This window comes from Cervus elaphus, chromosome 2 (assembly GCF_910594005.1).
Source record: "Cervus elaphus chromosome 2, mCerEla1.1, whole genome shotgun sequence".
In the NCBI taxonomy this organism is placed as follows: Eukaryota; Metazoa; Chordata; class Mammalia; order Artiodactyla; family Cervidae; genus Cervus; species Cervus elaphus.
In genome coordinates this window covers 25,878,872-25,900,229 of record NC_057816.1, presented here as the reverse complement: position 1 = coordinate 25,900,229, position 21,358 = coordinate 25,878,872, and the positions used below count along the sequence as shown (strand labels likewise).

Genomic DNA, 21,358 nt, shown 5'->3' with positions numbered 1-21,358 from the left:
GAAGCTAAACTGAGTACAGTTTTCTAAGAAAGTCATTGATCAGCATCTACATGATTTATAATCCTGTTTTGTTTCTAGAACTGTCTGTAGCAGGAAATGATGCTTAAAAGCCTATAAGCCTAAAAGTAAATCATTTGAGCCACACAGCCCACATTATGAGACTTCTCCACTCCAGAATCTCACATGACCCATGCCCCAGGCAGGCAATGAACGTTAACATTTATGCTGGTTCCTGAACAGTGCCGGTTCCCTTTTAAATCACCTCAGCTGAGACATGTACTGACAGCAAATTAAGCAGTAAGGGCACAATTGCTAAGGGAATAAAACAAGTCTGATAAAAATATCTCAAACCAGGAATTTTAAACTTCACACTTGGTAAAAAGTAGTTAACACCAAACACTACAACATTTATACCATTCACATCCCTGACAAAACCATGTTTATGCCAATATTTGAATTAAAAAAAAAAAAAGATACATATATATAAAGGAAGTCGTAAATTAAAAGTTGTTTTACTTAATTAGTGGATCTAAAAAGGGGGGATTCCATAATTAATTCCATGTTTTCTGATGGAATTAGTTCTAACTGCTTTACAAACAAAATTTTAAATCAGGTTTATTAAATTTATGTATTTTAAGAATTATTAGGAGAATCTAATAGTCAAGTGAATTTAAACAATAAGTAAAAATCTATAAATAAAATACCACTTCATACATTCTTACTATTTTTATACTCTTCTTACACTATTACCAGTGATTTTTGCTGACATAACAAAACCCACAACGGGTGAACATCAGTCAAGAAGGCAGTCACTCAGAAAGCTCTCACCAAGCACATGGCTCTAACTTAACCACTAGCACCCCAACTCCCGTCCTAAGTCCATGCACTGCTGCTCAGCTCAACTATAAACCTTCATCCGGCTCTTCCTACACATCCATCTGCTTCCACTCATATGCTCACCCTGGTGCAATGAAATTCAAAGTATACTAAACACAGTGCTTTGGACATAGCAGAGGTTTGATTTAATAAATGAATTTTTGAGAGGAAAATCCACTAAATGTGAAAATCCAACAAATTAAAGACAAGCCCTCGAACCATTTCTAAAAATTTATTCTAACAAAAAACTAAAACTGTTCAATATAAAATAAGGTAATAAACAAAAATAAAATAATCTTTTGCACTCACCTATTAAAACTAAGAAACACAAAAGAATAAGGGGTTCTTTTGCTTCTCAATATTAAGCAGCAAAATAATCTTTTAAGACTAGTACATGGTGTCATGGAATTATTCCTACAAATATTTTAAAAATTTAAGTATGAGACTAAAGACAACAGAAAAATTATATGCTATAAATTTTACTGATATAAGTAACAGCATGTTTTAAAACACAGGCTCATGAAGGTGGACAGAATGACTGAGTCAGCTACAAATACAATGAGGAAAATGAAGAAAAATTATTTAATGGTACTAATAATCTGGATAAATGTTCACCGGGATAAACAATGTTTTTCTTTGGGGGGGGGGAACAGTGTGATACATGTCAGATTTAAAACATCAGCAACAACTCCTTTCAGAAAGATAAAGTGGTGAAGGATTTTGAAAGTTCATGTCATCTATTCTGCTATCAATTATATCTCTGGAATTCCAAGTTACCTTCATCTTGATTCTGGAAAATAAGATTACAAACTATCCTTACTTATAATCATTAAATAAGGCATATCCAAAATAGTGTCATTAAAATACTGTATCTGAGACTAAGCAACAAAAAATCCAAATAATATTTTTATAAAAGCAAGGCAATTCTAAGCATAAAAATAAGTGTCCTGTATGTATGGCTTCTCAATTTTAAATGATTTGTAAAGATCATGTGAGACTCTGGTAGTAGCACAACCCTGAACAAATTATATGTGCTAAAAATTGTTTTGATAGGAAACAGAAGAAATATTGCGTGACATAAGGCACATTTCATATCTGTCCACAGTATGTAACTTAGCAAAATATAAAATGGACAAATAGTCTTTCTGAATAAACTATATCCATATTTCCTATGATCCAAGGAGAGGTAGTTACACTGTATATCAGCTAAGGGGAATTAAGGCATGGCAAATTATATTAATAAGATTTCTTAAGTGATTCCAGATCTAAAAGAGAAAAGATGGCACTGGTAACTTTCAGCTGGAACTTCTTAAGGTACATCAAAAGGACTTAAAGATACTCCATCAGGTATGAAGATCCTCTAGTTACTGAAATATAGCTACAAGGGTCCAGGAGAGAGATTTGGAAATAAATCCAAACTGGATTCCCAGACGACTGAACCGAGAGCACTCAGATGTACTATCTTCTAGGCGTCTCGGTAACTTACCAGTCTAAAAAACCCAATACAATTTCCCTATCAAAAACATTAAAGGTTCATGGCATTGAAACCGATGGGGTGATTTAAAATGACAAACATGGGCTAAGAAAAACTCCTTTAAAGAAAATATTCTAGACACAGTAAAATTAATTTTAACGAGGAAAACGGTGTATATCCATTTCTTTTAAATAAATTCATCCTGGACTTAAAATAATTTCTTACTTATAACTGTTATTTGCAATCCTATGCAACTACCCAAGTAACAACAAAAAGCACAACCAACCCTGACAAGTCAGTAGTAAAGAAATGACATGACATTGCTTTAAAAGACTCCAAATAATTAGTTACTATTAATCAGCAAACCTCCAACTCTGCGATCCTGCAAAACTGACTCAACAAAATATATACGTGTTATTAAATATCCCTGGTTATTTTAAATAGGTATGTTTCAAGGAACACAGTCTTTAGGCTTCCGTAAAATAAATCAATCTTCTGAGGAAGGATTCAAAGGGGATTTTTCTTTTGTTGGTTTTAAGAAAGAAAAAAAAAGGTAGTGACAACTAAAATTCACAGAGATAAACATCTAAATTTTTCAATAATTTTTAAACTCCAACATTTGTTAGATATTTTCACTTTTACTAAATTAAAAAATTACACTTTGCTATTTCATAATCTATAATAGATGATAAAATGTATCTATTATACCAGGTACAGCTAGAAATCTACTTATAGTTTATATAAATATTACCATTATAAAAATTAAAACCAACCAAATTCAAGTATCTGATCTGATTTAGGAAATTCTATCATTGATTTCAAATGTAAAAAAGTCATGCTATAACTGTGAGAATTACCTACAACTTTGTACCAAAGAATTATTCTTTGCCCAAACTAATGACAGTACTGCTAATTAAAACACTAATTTCTCCTTCACACATTAAAAGGCAAACATATAATTTATTTCTTCCTATTTAAAAGTTGCTCTTGAGAAGCCTAAAATCATTAGGAATTTTTCCCATTTTTCTGTTTTAAGCAAAAGTAATCTCATAAAGATTAACAATGATCTTAAGTAGAATTTATAGTAATTCTGATGCTTCTATAATCTTTTCAACGTAAGATGAGCTATCAAGTACCAAAAAGATCTAAAAAGCAGTTCTCAAAAAAAAAGGCAATTCTACCACAGCATGTGTGTTAAGAACCAGTTTCACTCTATCTTTCCTTCAGGATGGAGTTGGCACATCTGTGCTCTTTTCTAACCTTGAGCATTTCTTCGTGTATCCCATAATGCCCGTAGGAGCTGAAATAAACACCGTCCTCATCCTCCGGGAGGTCTGCATTGGCAGTGGTAGATGACGGGCAGGCTCTGACATCTGCGTTCATCACAAAATCCTGAGCAAATTGTCTGTAATCAATTTGAAATACACCCTTGAGACAAGTTTATTGGACCATGAAAAAAGGAAAGGCTAGAGGCTGAGGGAGAGGTAGAAAGGGAGTGTGGAGTGTGATGAGCCTCTAAATCACGCTCTATCTTAAGCAACGAAAAGCTCCCCCTGCTGGATTTTAAGCAACAGGCATATTCAAACCCAGTTGGAAGCATTCCTTCTGCAAAGCACAAAAGCATAGCCAACTGCAAATTATGGCTGTTGATACCTTCCGACCGAACAAAATAAGCATACTATGACTCTGTTCACTTTATTATTTCTACTATTCCAAAATCTTATTATATCATGGAAAGGTTATACGGGCAGAAAGCAGATACAAACTGGAAATTATTTACACACACCAACACCATCCACTCAGGCTCTAAAACTCAGTTTCCCCTCTGATCACAACACATCAGGAACCTATAAGGTATACATGGGAAAGAAGTGTAAAGAGGCAGATAAGAGAGTTCTTGGTTACTAGGTTATTCAACATAAAATATCAGAAAAAGGGAAGGGAAACTACAATCCGCTTGACTATTTTTCCTGCTGGACATTCTGGCAAACCATTAAATGGGTACTCAGGCAGTAGCAATCAACTTACAAATCTAACAGGTTAAGCTGGAGGTATATATACCTCCAGAATCTCAGACTCTTATCTATTCAAGGCCTCCTAAATCAGAATCTGTAGTCTATTGCGTTACCCAGGTGATCTGTATACATGTAAAATTCTGACAAGTACTAAGCCAGCAGAATGCTAATTTACGCACTGTAGAAAACCATTTTATGGAGCTAGTTTTCTGATTACATACTTCACCATAATTATCATTTGATTCTTTAAAAACAAACATTTCACCTGTGTATTTCCCAAAATGTAAAATGTATTAATCCCTATACTTTAAAAAGCCTAGGAGAAGAAAAGGCAAGTGGAGAAAGCTATTAGAAAGAAGGTAATTTAAAAGAAGGTAGTATTAAGTAACAAACGCACTCAAGAGGAAAACACTCCTGAGAACAATTACCATTAATATAAAAGTAATTATATAGAAGTATATGAAAATAGAATTTTATGTTAATCAGTTGTAGCCACAATATACAAAAATATTGCATATCCTCAATATTACTAAAATTAAATATCTACACTGTGCTTTCTAGTGCATGAAATATTTTACTGTATTTCACCTTGAACTGTATTATTTGAGGGATCTAAACCATTAATTTTCTGTAAGATTGATAAATTACTTCATTTTTTGCAGGTCCTCACGTGCTCCAGCCAATGCAGCTTCAGCAGATAGTGCCCTGGCTTCCATGTGCTTCAATTTCTCAACCAGAGATGCATTTTCACTGAGCCCATTGGGATAGGAGAACGGGGCTGACACCGGCTCATAAAGATCTTCTACGTCTAAAAAGTAAACGGACATCATTTTCAGGCCGTCTTATAACAACAAAGCAGGTACACATGTGTTACAAGTAAACATATACTAAGTGCCTATTACGCAGCCAACTGAGAATAATTAGTACAAGTACGTTTAACTATTTAATATCCAAATTGTTTTGGGTTTATAAAGAACATGCTGTTAGTCTAGTTGGCTAAACTGAACACACAAATAGTAACTGCACTGAATCAAACCCAGGACAAAGCAAAAAAAGTAGAAGGGAAAAAAATGCTAGTATTTATTGATCGGGTATCTTTCAAATTCATGTATTACATCTCATTTCATCTTCAAAACAAACCTAAAATATAAACATTTATCCCTGTTTTAAAACATGGGAAAAATAAATTTCAGAGAAATTGACTGGCCCAAAGTCACATAGTTGTTTAATGAGGGAACGTTGATCCAAACTCTTGCCTGCCTTTCTAGCCCATGTTCCTGCCATCACTAGAGGGCCACCTCTAGTCTCTGGGTCTTTACCTGTAGAAAAACAAGTATTACATCTGGATATTCCTTAAGGACAACATGGAGGTGAGGAATTCTGTACACTCACTGAGTTTTTCATCTTGGGTAAGGGGGTATGCAATCTATACACTGTCTCAGTGCTGATATTGTTAAATATCCTAATATTATTAAAAATTGATTTAAATTTAATTTCACTGTATGTAAATTAGTAACTTCTGCTACAGAAGTTAATATATGTAAATCATTAATTCTGCAAACAGAAATTAATATGCGGAGCTAGTGAGTTGTACAAAACTGCAATGTCCATTGACCAGTCTAATTAACTTTCACATCAACCTAAAGCAATAAAAACAATGCAGGTATTATACCGTCTCCTCAGAGCAGCACTGAGGGAAGCAGGACTTTATCCCCCCACTCAGTCTTTACTCGCAACAATTCTTTAGAATTGGGACAAAATACTAAGTTTTTCACAATAATATTATATAAAGACTAACGCCTAAATTGAACTTGTTATAAAAGCAGTGCAGGATAATCAGTCTAGCAGAACACTGACTCTTTGCTTTAAAAAACTATAGATTCATCTACTATTTAATTCACCCAAAATTAACAACAGCAACAAAATACTGCCAAACTGTTAAAGGATGGTGGTACCATTTCTCTACTTCCCACTACAACTCGCATTGTGTATCTTGTCTTCAAAATTCTTTGAACTGTTTGCAAACCACCTTGTTAAAGCACTGAACAAAGAAATTGGCTTGTTTCAGCTAGTTTCTCTATTTTGCTTTCTGCTGCACTAAGTTAGTCAGAATAAAAACTTTATTAATAATACAGTTGTCCCTTGGTATCTGCAGGGGCTCTGTTTCAGGATCTCCCTCAGATACCAAAACCCACAGATGCTCAAGTCCCTGTATAAAATGGCAATTTACACTCAGCATTTTAAATCATCTCTAGATTCCTTACAGTAACTAGCACAATATACATGCTATACAAATAGTTGTAAATACAATGTAAGTAGTTGCCACTGGGCAGCAAACTCAAAATTTTTTTTTTCTGGAATTTTTTTTCCTGAATATTTTTGATCCAAAGTTGGTTGAATCCAAAGAGGCAGAACTCCTGGATACAGTAGGCCTGTTGTACACAGATAATTACAAATTAAAGGTTAAGTGTATAGCTTTGAAAATGAGAAAGGATTCAGTAAACATTAACACTCATATCTACAGTATATCAAAACAGTCTAATTCAAAGTCCTAACCACACTCAGGAAGAAGTGCCACATCTACATTCTGTCTTAGGAAGTGCAAATCACCTGGACACTCCATCTTGGCAGCTGGAAACTACCACAAAAGATAGTCAGTTTATCAGGAAGACCTAACAATTATAAATGAGAATAAATCTCACAAGAGAGTTTCAAAATACATGAAGCAAAAGCTGACAGAATTAATGGTAAAAGCAGAAAATCCTCCAATCACAGTCAGGGATTCAAATACACCTCAATCAACAATTGATAGCGGCAGATTTTTAAAACTCCACAAAGACATAAAAGATCTGAAGAAAAATACTAGCACTGTGACCCATTTATACAAAAATGTGCCCAATAACTGTATCTTGACACTTGTGAAGAATACTCATCAGTAATTCTGTACAATGTCCCTCAACCTGGGGTTGTCTGATGATTTTTTCATTATTGGAATGAGGTTATACACTTTTGGCAAAGACAACAGAGAAACAATGCTGTCTCCTCAAAGTATTACACAACGGGGCTCATGATGTCAATATGCTTATTACTGGTGATGTTAACCTTGATCACTCAGTTGTGGTGGGGTCTGCTTGGTTTTTCCACAAAAGTTAACGTCTCCTTTTAACAGATTTCTTGGGGGAGATACTTTGAACTATGCAAATCCTATCGCACCCACCTAAGTTTTCACTACTAATCTTAGCATCCATGGGTGGCTCTTCTCGGCAAGTTACTACTGCAGTCATTGCCTAATGCTGATTTTTTCTCTCTTCTCCAACATTTATTAATAGAAATTCTATGCTAAAGTGGAGCTAATTCTTCCCCATTTATTTGATTATTCATGTCAGTATGAATTCATGGACATTTATATTATCCTAAGGGTTAAAACTCAACACTGTCATTTTCTGTGTCAATCAAATTCTTCCAGTTTTGTCCATTAGGAGCTCCTTCAGGTTGGCTTCCTGTGTTCTTTAGGTAAGTCTCCTCTTTTCACCTTTTCTTAAGTACTTCCTTACTTTCTGGAACAAGATGTCCCAGGTTTATCTTGTATTTTCCCTTTTTCCCTGCCTTATCATGGAATCAATCACCTCTCTCAGGACCCCTGGCACCTTATATTAATAAAGGATTGTAAATCAAGGTTTGGACATGAGGGATGCTCATACTGACATTTTTCTAGGCCCTTCAGCAGAGCTAGACAATATATAAATATGTATTATACTAATCCACTCACATCTATACTTCTCTGTCTATATGCACACACATCTGTATTTCTGTATCTGTCTGCCTATATAAGAAATACTGTGAATTTGGACTTCTGATTCTAATCTGTCATCACAAGATTCATTTCATCCTTCAATTCAACTTCCTTCTCCAACAATGAAAAACCTGGCTCTTATTCATATTAACTTACTTCTTCCATTCTGGCATATGTGAGAAGTGTCAGAATTGTTAATCCATACCCTCCAAGAAGCGCATCCCATGTTGCCAGTGGTAATGAATCTGCCTACCAATGCAGGAGACACGGGTTCAATCCCGAGGTTGGGAAGATCCCCTGGAGAAGGAAATTGCAACCCACTCCAGTATTCTTTCCTGGAAAATCCCATGGAGAGAGGAGCCTGACAGACTACAGATCATGGGGTCACGAAGAGTTGGACATGACAGAGCAACTGAGTACACACACATTCACACACACACAGAGCACCCCCACACAAGAAATTTCTTTTCTTACTGGATTATAGCACTGATGTAGTTCTTTTTCTCTGTAGCCTCAGCACAACATCCAGTCAAGGTCTCATGGAGTTCTTCCCCCCCCACCCCCGCTGCAGTAGGGTTACATTATTCCTTTGTATCACGGTTTAGTCCATCTGTTAGTGCTTGCATTCCACCTCACACCAACACCACCCTCATACCCATTCAGCCTCATCACTGCTGGTTTCTTTAATGATGTGAAGGCTATAAAACCTGACTACGATCCTGAGGTCAGAGCTGCACAAAGACCCACCCAGTGACGGCGTCACCCCTCACCTGTCACCGCAGCCTCTGCTCTCTGCTTCCATGTCTGTCCCACAAATCCAAGCAGCCAATCTCAGTTTCCAGTTTATCCTTCCTGCACTTCATTCGCAAAAGTGACCAGACACATAAGCATTTTCTCAAATCTCTCCTACAAGAAGAGCATCATACTAGATGCTCCTGAGCTTTGCCTTTCTCATTTGACACTACATCTTGGGACTCCCCTAGCAGTCCAATGATTAAGACTCTGTGCTTCCAATGCAGGGGGTGCAGGTTTGATCCCTGTTCAGGGAACTAGGATCCCACATGACACAGAGAGCAACCAAAAAATTACAAAACAGAAATGAAAACAACAAAAAAGACAGCTGTCCTGGACAGCATTCTGCACCAGCTCCGCTCACGCTAAGACAGGATTACTACTGCGTGGTATGGACGTGCCAGTTTGTTCAACCACTCTCCCATTTGTGGACAGTTAGGCTGTTCTCAACATCGTGGAATTACAATGCTGCAATGAAGAACCATGTTTTCTATGTATTTTCAGAGCGTTGGAGGTGTATCTTCAAGACCAATTCTTTTCTTTTTTTTTTGTTTTTATTTTTATTGGGCTCTAGGGGATGGGATGGGGAATACCTCTGTAAGTTATGTCCCACTAGGAAGATGTCCATTCTAACTTTCCTGGGATAGCTTTCGGAGTTTTTTCTTTTTCTTGGAGCCACTGCTCTTGCTGGCAGCAGCCTCTTCAGGTCCACTGCTGAGTGGCTCCTCCTTGGACAATTTACGCATTTTCTTGGGGACCGTCTTGTTTTCTGATTCATCAGGGTCAGTAACTGTTACCTCTTTGGGAAAAAATTTCTTCCTCTTGGGAAGACTTCCAGTACCGGCTGTCTCTTCAAGATCACTACTAACTAGCTCTTCCTTGGAAAAAGATTTCTTTTTTTTGGGTTTGGAAAAAGAGACAGATGGGTCTTCCATTCCATTCTCCTGAAGACCCTCCTGGGGCTTTTGCTTTTTCTTCTTTTTGGGTCTTTCACTTGTCTCCTCACACTCCTCCAGGGCACTGCTATTTTCTGAAGAAGCCAGGGCAATTGCAGCCAGCCTTTTCTTTTCCTTCTTCAAGCGTTTCTTCTCCTGTTTCTGGAGCTTCCTAGTAATCTCAGCAGCCGCTTCCTCTGCCTGAACCACTGCCTCCTTCATGGCATCCAGCTTCTTTCGGGGAATCTCTCCAGTCTCATAGAAGGACAACCACTCCTCAACTTGTTCTCGAAGCTTCTCCCCAAAAACACTGGTGGGCACCTCAGAGAAGCAATCGATTCGTGAGGCAATACTGCATTTGTTTGCCAGGTATCGGGAGATGCGACCTTTGTTCTTGGCAGCTGCTCGGCCAATGAAGGTAGAGTGGAAAATGAGTCCATATTTTGGGGTGTTACCCCTTGTCTTCAAGGCTCTGGAAACTTGGTCCCTTTGCTGGGCCCAGGGAATCACTCAGACACCAGGACTGGCCATTTTCAAGACCAATTCTTACGAGAGAAACTGCTCAGTTTAAAAGTTCACGTCCAGGTTTGTGAGGTACTGTCAAATCTGATTCTACTAGCAGTGTATGACAGTGCCTATCTCTCCATGGCCTGGTCAACAGACGGCGCTATAAAAATCTTTACCAGTCTAGGAAGTGAGAAATGGTAACTTGCTGTTGGGTTATTTTTATACCTTTTTTTGTTCTACAGTCCAACCACGTATCTTTCTCCATTGTTCCATCAATTGTTTGATCCTCTGTCCCTTAATTTTTAAGAAGTCTTTTATACGAAATGGATATTAACCCCTTGTGGAATATGTTTCAAATTCTATACCATACTTAAAAAAAAAATTGACTAAACTCCATTTTATTCACTCAGATTTCATTAGTTTTTCCCTAATGTCCCCTTTCTGTTACAAAATTTCACCCAGAATACTACATGTGTTTAGCTTAAACCCTTCTTGGCTATGACAGTTTTTCAGGCTTTCCTTGTTTTTAACAACATGGACAGTTTTCAGGAGTATTGGCCAGACACTCTGTACAATGTCCCTCACTTTGTGTCTGTCCGATGGCTTTTCATGGTTATACTGAGGTTACTGGTCTCGAGGGAAGACCACTGAAGTAAAGTGTTATTTTCATCACATCATACAAAGGGCTCATACTATCAACATGACTTATTATTGATGATGCTAACCTTGATTACCTGGCTATGGTAGTGTTTGCCAGGTTTCTCCATCGTATAGTTACTTCTCCCCTCTTACACTATACATTCATCACTTATTTTCTTAGTCATCTTTTTAAATTTAGTCATCTTTATATCCTCAAAAGCCAAAATACAAAGCAGACGCTCAATAAATATTTACTGAAGGGCAGTGGAGGTGAAAAGGTCGGTCACCAAGCCAAGAGGCAGGGGAATGAAGACCTTCTCTTCCATCTCTCTCCACCAACAGCCAGGAGCACAGATCCTTTGTGAGGCTTTTTTGTTTTGGCTGCAGGATCTTAGTTTCCCAACCAGGGACTGAACCTGTGCCCCTTGCAGGGGAAGCATGGAGTCCTAACGAGGGCCCACCAGGGAAGCCCACAGATCCTTTGAGAGATGCAAACAGTACACTAATGAGCATACCCAGTTCAAGGTCCACTTCCTTCCCTAGGCCTTTTAACTGTTCCAAACCTCAGTCATGACTTCTTCATCTAACTCCTTAGAATCTATTTACTAGTAATAACAAATTCTCGGTCATTAGGCACTTACCCTGACAGGTACTAAGTGTACACACCTTTGGAAAGTAAAGAGTTCAATACTGGTCTGCGTCCACAGTACTCAGTACTCAGCACACAGCACTCAGCATCTGCTGATCTGAGTAACTGCTTTCTCTTCTGAGCTGCCCTGTATTTCCTACTTCTCAGGGAACTTACTAGATTCCACCATACATTATTAATACAATACAGGTAACTCACTCAAAAACAAAACACACCTACTATTAGATTATGGGCTCTCTACAAGAAGGACTCATTGGTTAGGTTTCCACAGAATTTAACATACTACTGGTTAACCTGTGAGTGTTCAATTTGAGTTTAGGGTGTCATGAAGACCACCTAGTGGGCATTTCGTCATGTATCAGAGAGATCACTTTGGTCACTTCTGAGGAGAAAATAAAATTTGAGAGAGGTTATAAAAACAAGAAAGAATCAACCTAGGCCTCACCAAATTTTAGAATTAGAAATAAAGTTGGAAATCTGGCCCCAGTTCTCATTTTGCAGATGAAGACTTAAACACAGAAAGCGTAAGTGCTTTGTCCAGGGTCACACAGTCCCTGAATCATACCTTAAGGTTCTTTCCATAGCATCACACTGCCATACAACTCCCGTTAATGGTACTTCTTAGGGAAATGAGTGGTTTCCCACAGTTCTCACTTTTCAGAGAACTGCTCAAATATACACTGTCAAACTACTATCTGTGATGGTGTGTGTCTATTTAGACCAGTCTTGCTGATCTAAAGACAGCAAGCCCTCTATGTCACCCAGCTGGCACAGAACATGAAAGAAAGTATAAACTTAAAAATAATAATAATAAATCACGAACTCCAATAAATTAGATCTATAAAGGATGAGTAAGAAGCAAAGTGAATTTTCACAGGATTCCAGTTCAATAAGGAATGAACCAAAGCACAGAGCAAATAACTCAGAAAGAAAGCTACGGTCAATAAATGAGTGAACCCGCCACAAGGCAGGCTGATTTAGTTAGTGTACATGGGTAAGCCCATGAGAATCTGCATGGTCTGCTCTGCACCAAAACAACTACTCTGTAAATTAGGTATCTTAAGAAAAGTCAATTATCTGATGATGAGGTAAAAGCAGCAAATACTGCTCAATTTACTTAAATCTATTAAATATTTCATCTGATTTAAATTTTTTTAGATTTAAAAGTTATCAATTTGAGTTACATTAAAAATTAGTCTGCCAACGAAAAACTACTCTCTTAAATGTTCCTATGTTTCCAAACATCTTGTACACAATGTTTATCCCAAGCTCATAGCCCTCCCTGGTAACTGCTGGCGTGACTCACTTTTCAAGTGACTTAACTTACCTACTGAAACCAACTACCCATATCTTTTGAGAATCAAGGAGATAACATATCTCCTATAAAACCTAACCACTATTCTGCCATAACAAATGACCCTACTTTAAAGTAGATACCATATGTTCAGCTTACCAAATTGAAGTAAAAGGTCATCTTCTAGTACAGGCTTTAAATACTCTTCTTTCTCCCAAGGCACTGGGTTATATATGGAGTTCATATATTCAACTGTAGGATTCTGGAAATAAAATCAATTGCATTATTTTTTCACTGCACATAATCACACAATCCCCTTACCAAAAGAAAATTAAACAAAAAAGGAAAGCATGTCTACATTAACACACAATTGCTGTTTAAAATGAATCTGTGTTAACCTGCCATTTCATTAACTTGACTGAATGATTGCTTAATTGTTTCAGTGCAGTTTTATACTGTTTGGATTTGGGGGAAATGGCAATATAAATATCAACTGACCAGAACTAAGTGTTTAAAAAAAGAGCAACTAAAGCACTTAAAAATCACACTAGAAATCAGAAATTTCTGATTTTATAGGAAGACTGTATTCTTTATCTGACACTGAATTACTTTGACACATAATATTGATTCATCTCTCACATACAATTAAAACCATACTTAAGTATGGTATGTATTATATGGTACTTATGTATGCATGTAAGTACCATGTATTTACCTGGTGCTATATGTTGTGCTAGTTCCTAATGTCCAGAATTCCAACATGATGAGTGTAAAATTTAAAACATTTCCTTATAGAGCAGTTCTTCATATTCTCTTAAAAATGAGTGCACTGATAATCACTGCAGCATTTCTTTAGGTTTTAAACAAAATTGTAAATTAAGCTACCATCTTACCTTAAGTCTAATAAAATTTATCAGTTTAATGTATCCATAAAATTCAAGTCCTAAAAGGGGAAAAAAAAATTCACTTATTTCAACATGAGTTTTGTTTCATTGACCTGCTCCAGAGATGCTTCTCTGGTGAGACAACAGCCATAGATGACAAATTTTTAAATGCCTTCCCTGCATTTCTAGAAAATGGGAAATTAATTTTTAGAATTCAACTCTTCTCAGAAAAATACAAATAAGGAAAATTAGGCCTTAGATTTTACCAAGTATTTGGCAGTTGACACTAGAGCCAAATTTTCTAATTCCCCAATTTTTACAGTATCTATCAAACTATCATTTTGCCAAGTCACAGAATATACAAAGTATACTAGCTTTTACATTAAGTTAAATGATACAAATGAAAAAACAATAAGGCTTGTATCTGGTTCTCACCTTTTCAGAAATGAAGCAGCATTTAAAATAAGGGAGAGAAAATAGCATGTCCAACCAATTATTATTTGTCATGAGAAAGACTGTTACGAGAACATGTGCTAAGTTACTTCTCATGTCCGACTCTCTACAACCCTATGAACTGCAGCCTTCCAGGTTCCTCTGTCCGTGGGATTCTCCAGTCAAGAATACTGGAGTGGGTTGCCATGCCCTCCCCCAGGGGATCTTCCCGACCCAGGAATCGAACATGCAGCTCCTGTGCCTCCTGCACTGCAGGCGGATTCTTTACCCCTGAGCCACCAGGAAAGCCCTGGAGGAAGACTTATGAGAACACACTGGTATATGAAAGTGCTTCATGTGCATAATAACAAACAAAACCCCTATTTGGTAAGTGAAAACGTAACATTATATTAAGCATGATTCCAATTTAAAAAGGCACATTAGAAATATGAAAAAAAACAAACAATGAAACAGTAGTTTATGTCTTACAAAAAGAGTTGCGGTTGAACTTATGGTTCAAAAACATACTGCATCATATGTGTATCTAAGACCTAAAATCTGCCTATTTGCTATTCTTCAGTAATGTCCTTCCTAGTTATTAGTAAATACAGGGACCAAAAAGTCAATTCTCTACTGAATTAATTTTAGAACCATACTGTAGCTCTTCAATATTTATTTAGAGTAAAAGGCTTTAAGTATGTCTAGATCCAAGTTACAACAGAATCATCATCTGAACCTCTGGCTACCACTTTAACTGTATCACTCCCTACTTCCATACTCTTATCGAACTCCTTATAAAACTCAATCTTGTATGCCCTTAAGTCTATGTTATGCTGAGCTGTAAGCTGTCTTTTTTCATAATGATCTGCCTCCTTTTCCAAAGTCCACCTTTACCCTTATTTTCCCTAATTCTAATATCCCCCCCTTCTCTTAAAATGATTAAAATGCAATCACATGTCAAGGGTGTTTTTTTTTCCTTTTTAGCTGTGAAGCGAATTTAAGCTTAAATACAGTGAAACTTATCTAGAAGAATGACTCATTAATCTTTCCTCAAAAGCCACTTGCCAAAAACACCTCATTTTCATAAACTGTTACTATATGTTTCACTATATTAGACTTGTATAGAAAATGAAGAGATGTGGTAAAATATAAAGTTTGAATTTCATTACTAAAATTTTCTTTATTCTAAAAAATACTTACCATGTTTATGAACCATGTTATCAATACTAAATTGATGCTCCGACTTACAGTGTGAAAATGTTTCTTCAGCAGATGTAAATAACCTGAAAAATCAAGCAATAGCTTCATGGAATAGTCACCTAACAACTCTATTGATTTCATACTTAATCAAATATAAACTTTTCCCCTCACTCTACAAGTTTCCAGTTTTACTTCCAATTAATAATAATAAAAACCACCTGTAGAGAGGATCCCAGCACTTCTAAAGGGAATTAGTACTTCTGAGTCCCATTTTACACCTAAAACAAACTATCCTTTAAAGGTCAAGATTAATATGCCAAACAATAGCAGTGAATTTATCACAAAGCTTTTGGGAGAGAGAAATCCCTTTGATAATCTGTGTCTCTCAAGACATGAACATTCCCCATGTAAGACTCTTTTTTCCTCTAAGTGTCAACTCTTGTTTTCAGAGGCTCTGAACTAGCATAGGATCAAACGTCTTTTAGAAATAAAGTATAAAATGTAATTTTATAACTGGCACATTTCCAAAGTGCCGTATTTCAAAAAATAGTCTTATCGTGCTCCCCAAGGATTTGCATTACAGACACTGGGAGGCCCAAGCTGCTTTATTATGTTATCTGCAAAACTGAAAGATGCACAGTAAGTCAGGAATTTACAGCAGAGACACACCTTTATGCTTAGCACATAGGCAGCAGTTTTAAATAAACATTTACCATGATAGGTTATTTTTGTAGTATTTACCCAACCTATCACAAAGAAGTACCTGCCTGATACTCAGTAAATATTATTTTGTGACTAGAGTATATGCACACATCCCTTATTTACGCAAATGAGGCTACACGAGGAAACTGAGGAAATCAAGAGATGCTAATATACCATCAATCAGTACCATGCCCAAACTCAGGAGGAACTAATAAAAATGTTTATTAAAGACTAGTCAATGCCACTCAGTCCTCTTTCATCCCCACTTGCCCAGAGAAGCAGTCAAAGTCAAAGCTTGTTGAGATGAAGAAGCAGAATTTTAAATTGAAAGAACACTGTTTTGGCTATAAGACAAACCACAGCTCTGCAACTCTGAACAAGTTACTTTCTCTCAAAAAGGCATCAATTTCCTTCACCTTCAACAGGTGGGGGTCCTCTAACAAACGAGGTTCTTTAAATGGTTCAAATGGAACTATTTTACACCTGAAAAGCTTTCTACTTGTCAAACAAATATAGAAAGGGAGAGCCGGAAGGATTCTGAGGGATTAATCTAGTTTAGTGACTCCCAAACTTGTTACTCTTTAGAATCACTTCCGATAGTGTCTTTGTAAAAAAGCAGATTCCTAGACACTAACCCTGATCTAGAAGGGCGGAGGCGCAGAATTTAGCATCTGTAATTTTTTTTTTCTTAAGTGTTTTAGGTGACAACCAGACTAGGGAACCACAGATCCAGTCCAGAAGACTTTTATTTTTACACAAGGAGAAACTAAGGCCCGTCAAAGACCAATATTGTAACCTGGCTTCCAGCTCATGGCTCCTCCCTCTGGACAAACCCTCACTCCCAACCATGGGTTCCAGATTTCCAGGGCAGCCACTCGGGTTATAGACTCCAGCAGAACCGACCACGAAAACCCACGTGGCTCGGCCACCCTGGGCTGGAACCTGGCGCTGAGACGGACGAACCTGTGGCAGAACAGGCAGGGGGTCCGCTGCTCGGCGCAGGGGAGATCCGCGTCGTCCTCATCCTCCCAGCTGGCCTCGTCGCCGCTGTCGGACAGGCCTGGCGGGTCCTCCTCCTCCGCGGCGCCTAGCACACGCAAACGGTCAGACGGCCTCGGACACCAGTGCTAACCGGGCGCACGAGGGGCAGGGAGGGGTGATGGCTTTGGGCCCGGCCCTCCCCCCCAACCCCGCACCTCCCCGTTCCTCTCCGCTGGGCCCCTCCGCCCCGACCGGGGCGCAGGGGAAGAGGGCTCTCACTGGCCCCACCGCGGCGCGGCCTGCGCGCCGAGGGCCCGGGGTACCCACCGGTAGCGCCTGACGCTAACGAGCACATGGCTGAGGCGGCCCTGGGAGACCAGCACGCCGCTGGGCGGGGAACAGCCGGCGCAGAGCGCGCAGCCGCCTCAGAGCAACGCCGGCCCGGGAACCCCGGAAGCAGCGTGAGCGCGCAGCGGGGCCGTTGCTCGGGGAAACCTCGGGGACGCCGGGAAACGCGAGAGCGCGCGCGCCGGCTCGCGAGCGCTTCCGGCCTCAGGAGCGCAGGGTCGTTCGCGTGACTAGGGTGGGCGGGGTGAGGGCAGGGCTCCGCCCCCCCAACGCAGGACGGACGCAGCGCGCGCTGAATGTGCGCGGAAGCCTGGGCTGGCCCTTGCAGCTTGTACGTAGCTTTGGTATTCTCTTTGGGCTGCGGCAGGCATTAGCGTTGACACCGTGGCCCACAGCCCAGAGCCAACAGCGGCTCCGCAGTCCGCATCGCGCCCCTAGTCCATCCGTTATTCTAGGGAAGTGCGGCTAGTGGAGGGAGAGCTGCTTGCAGCGCCCTCTGGTGGCGGAAAATGTCAAACGCAGGCGAGAGCCTGGGACTCCACCCTGGTTCGGGGCCCCGAGGCGCCTCTGGGGTGCGGCTGGGGAAAGGGAACTGCAGAGACCAGTGAATGTACCAGGGGCCAAAGCCTGAAGGGCCGTTTTAAGCAGTTTTGTCTTTGAAGTATATGTCCCAAGTTCTAGTACCAGATGTTGGCACTGGGTTTGGCACAAATTTATCCAGTTAAACTGACTGCTATGGCGTGCCAGGCTCTAATTTTGTCTGACATCTCAACTCATGCCTCTTCCTTGGACCCCACTCTCCAGGGGCTTCCCTTGTGGCTCAGATGATAAAGTGTCTGCCTACAATGTGGGAGACCCGGGTTTGATCCCTAGGTCGGGAAGATCCTCTGGAGAAGGAAATGGCAACCTACTCCATCTAGTACTCTTGCCTGGAAAATCCTGTGGATGGAGGAGCCTGGTAGTCTACAATCCATGGGGTCACAAAGAGTCAGACACGACTGAGCGACTAAACTTCCACTCCAGCCTTTCATTTGGTGCTACTCATTTCCCCGCCTCTATTGTCTTTGATCATGGCATCTGGTCCCATCACTTCATGGCAAATAGATGGGGAAACAGTGGAAACAGTGTCAGACTTTATTTTTTGGGGCTCCAAAATCACTGCAGATGGTGATTGCAGCCATGAAATTAAAAGACACTTACTCCTTGGAAGGAAAGTTATGACCAACCTAGATAACATATTAAAAAAACAGAGACATTATTTTGCCAACAAAGGTCCATCTAGTCAAGGCTATGATTTTTCCAGTGGTCATGTATGGATGTGAGATGGACTGTGAAGAAAGCTGGGCACCGAAAAATTGATGCTTTTGAAGTGTGGTGTTGGAGAAGACTCTTGAGAGTCCCTTGGACTGCAGGGAGATCCAATCAGTCCGTCCTAAAGGAGATCAGTCCTGGGTGTTCATTGGAAGGACTGATGCTGAAGCTGAAGCCCCAGTAATTTGGCCACCTCATGCGAAGAGCTGACTCACTGGAAAAGACCCCGATGCTGGGAGGGACTGGGGGCAGGAGGAGAAGGGGATGACAGAGGATGAGATGGCTGGATGGCATCACCAACTCGATGGACGTGGGTTTGGGTAAACTCTGGGAGTTGCTGACAGACAGGGAGGCCTGGCGTGCTGCGATTCATGGGGTCGCAAAGATCGGACACGACTGAGCGACTGAACTGAACTGTCTTTGATAACGAAGTCCTACTGAAGGGGAGGTGCTTTTGTCTCCACCTCAGACCGTTGTTTCTAGAGTAGCTTCCACCGTCACCCAGGCAGCCTCCAGTTAGTTTCTTAGCACCTGCATGTGCGCTAAGTCTCCTCAGTTCATTCAGTTCAGTCGCTCAGTCAGGTCTGACTCTTTGCGACCCCATGAATCGCAGCATGCCTCCAATTCTTTGCGACCCCATGGACTGTAGCCCACCAGGTTCCTCTGTCCATGGGATTCTTCAGGCAAGAATACTGGAGTGGGTTGCCATTTTTTTCTCTGGGGGATATTCTAGACCCAGGGATCGAACCCTTGTCTCCTACATTGCAGGTGGGTTCTTTACCACTAGCACCACCTGGGAAGTCCTTTTTCCTTTCTTCTTTCAGTCTTCAGCCACAATACTGTTTGAGCATGAGGGAAGGGCCATGTCTCTGCTTTCATTTCTCTGGCACATAACATGTGGCCTAACTTATAGTAGGTACTCAATAAATTTGCTGAGTGAATAAAAAAATTCCTTAATGAGAATTCCTTGTATTACTGCTAAACTCTTCTGAAGTTTACTCCTTTTCTTTTATTGTCACGCCTAGGGGTCAGAATCCATCAAATACCAGTTTTGAGGTCCCCTTATATCAGGATGTCCCACTCTGCCATGCTTAGTCACTCAGTTGTGTCCAACTCTTTGCGAACCCCATGGACTATAGCCCACCAGGCTCCTCTGTCCATGGAATTATCCAGGCAGCAATACTGGAGTGGGTTGCCGTGCCCTTCTCCAGATCTTCCAAACCCAGGGATTGAACCCAGGTCTCTGGCATTGCAGGCAGATTCTTTACTGTCTGAGGAGCAGGTAAACCCAAGAAAACTGGAGTGGGTAGCCTGTCCCTTCTCCAGGGGATCTTCCCGACCCACAAATCAAACCAGGGTCTCCTGCATTGCAGGTGGATTCTTTACCAGCTGAGCTACCAGGGAAGCCCATAGTGTAGGATATTGCCAGACTATCTGCTGGCTTCGCTAGGTTAGACGTACTGTTCACTGTTTACTGATGTAAACCCACTGCCTACATGTCCAGTGGCACATAGGAGTAGCACATAGCATTGAATGAACTAATGAATTCAAACGCATTTGTTACCTGGGCTCATCCAGTTTTTCCTTCATCCTTCCAACACACTCTCCAGCAAGGCTTATCTTCTCCCTGTCTGCATAACATTTGGAGGAAGACGTGCTAAATCCCATTAACAACCCAGGTAGATCAGTGGAGCCACAGGTTTGATCCCTGGATTGGGAAGATCCCCTGGAGAAGGAATTGGCAACCCACTCCAGTATTCTTGCCTGGAGAAGCCCATGAACAGAGGAGCGTGGCGGGCTACAGTCCACAGGGCTGCATAAGAGTCGGACATGACTAACAGACTGAACAACTCCATGTTAACATTAATCAAAGTAACACCCAGTCTGGAGGACTGACAGGGTCAGGAGTTTATCTGTCACCACAATGCTGGGCTTAGCAGGGAGCAGTTTTCTTTACTCCAAAGATAAAACACAGACCCTCTCCCATCACCCCACTTCACTACCGAGATCAGAATAGAATGTTGAAGACCCAACAGGTTTGTGGGTAAGGAAATAACAAACAGAATAATTTAAAACTGGGCACTGGGTATAGCTGCTTTTAGAGTCCACCCGCCTCAAGATATCCTCATGGGGTCCCCTCACTTCATGCCACACTTCTTGCAGCCCATGCTTTGGTGTTGTTTATCACCCAAACACACAGACTCTTCAAGAGTTCAGCCCCAGAGGAACCCCACCCTCCATGAAGAAGGAAGATGTTCTATCTCATTCTTAAAGCCCATATTCCAAGATCTTATCTCATCCTAAAATATGCCTCTTTCCTAAATGACTGACATTGGGCTTATTCCATCCTAAGATATGCCTCTTTCCTAGATGACTGACATTGGGAATGCCCAATACTTTCTCAGGACAGACAGACACACACACGTGTGCACACTTCCCTTATAGCTCAGATGGTAAAGAAGCCACCTGCATTGTGGGAGACCTGGGTTCCATCCCTGGGTTGGAAAGATCCCCTGGAGGAGGGGC

The 21,358-nt window shown here is 40.2% G+C and overlaps 1 protein-coding gene across 1 annotated transcript in view; it reads right to left on the bottom strand.

Annotated features, from left to right (window-relative positions):
- The window catches only part of PRMT3 (protein arginine methyltransferase 3), a 122,832-nt gene extending 105,142 nt beyond the window's left edge, over window positions 1-17,690 (bottom strand). The window contains exons 1-7 of the mRNA XM_043875092.1: window positions 17,501-17,690; window positions 17,156-17,279; window positions 15,491-15,573; window positions 13,868-13,917; window positions 13,134-13,236; window positions 5,014-5,173; window positions 3,611-3,755 (exon numbers count right to left, since the gene is read on the bottom strand). Coding sequence (XP_043731027.1) covers window positions 3,611-3,755; window positions 5,014-5,173; window positions 13,134-13,236; window positions 13,868-13,917; window positions 15,491-15,573; window positions 17,156-17,279; window positions 17,501-17,528 — 693 coding nt within the window. The 5' untranslated portion in view covers window positions 17,529-17,690. The remainder of the gene's footprint in view (window positions 1-3,610; window positions 3,756-5,013; window positions 5,174-13,133; window positions 13,237-13,867; window positions 13,918-15,490; window positions 15,574-17,155; window positions 17,280-17,500) is intronic.
- Between the last annotated feature and the right edge of the window lie 3,668 nt (window positions 17,691-21,358).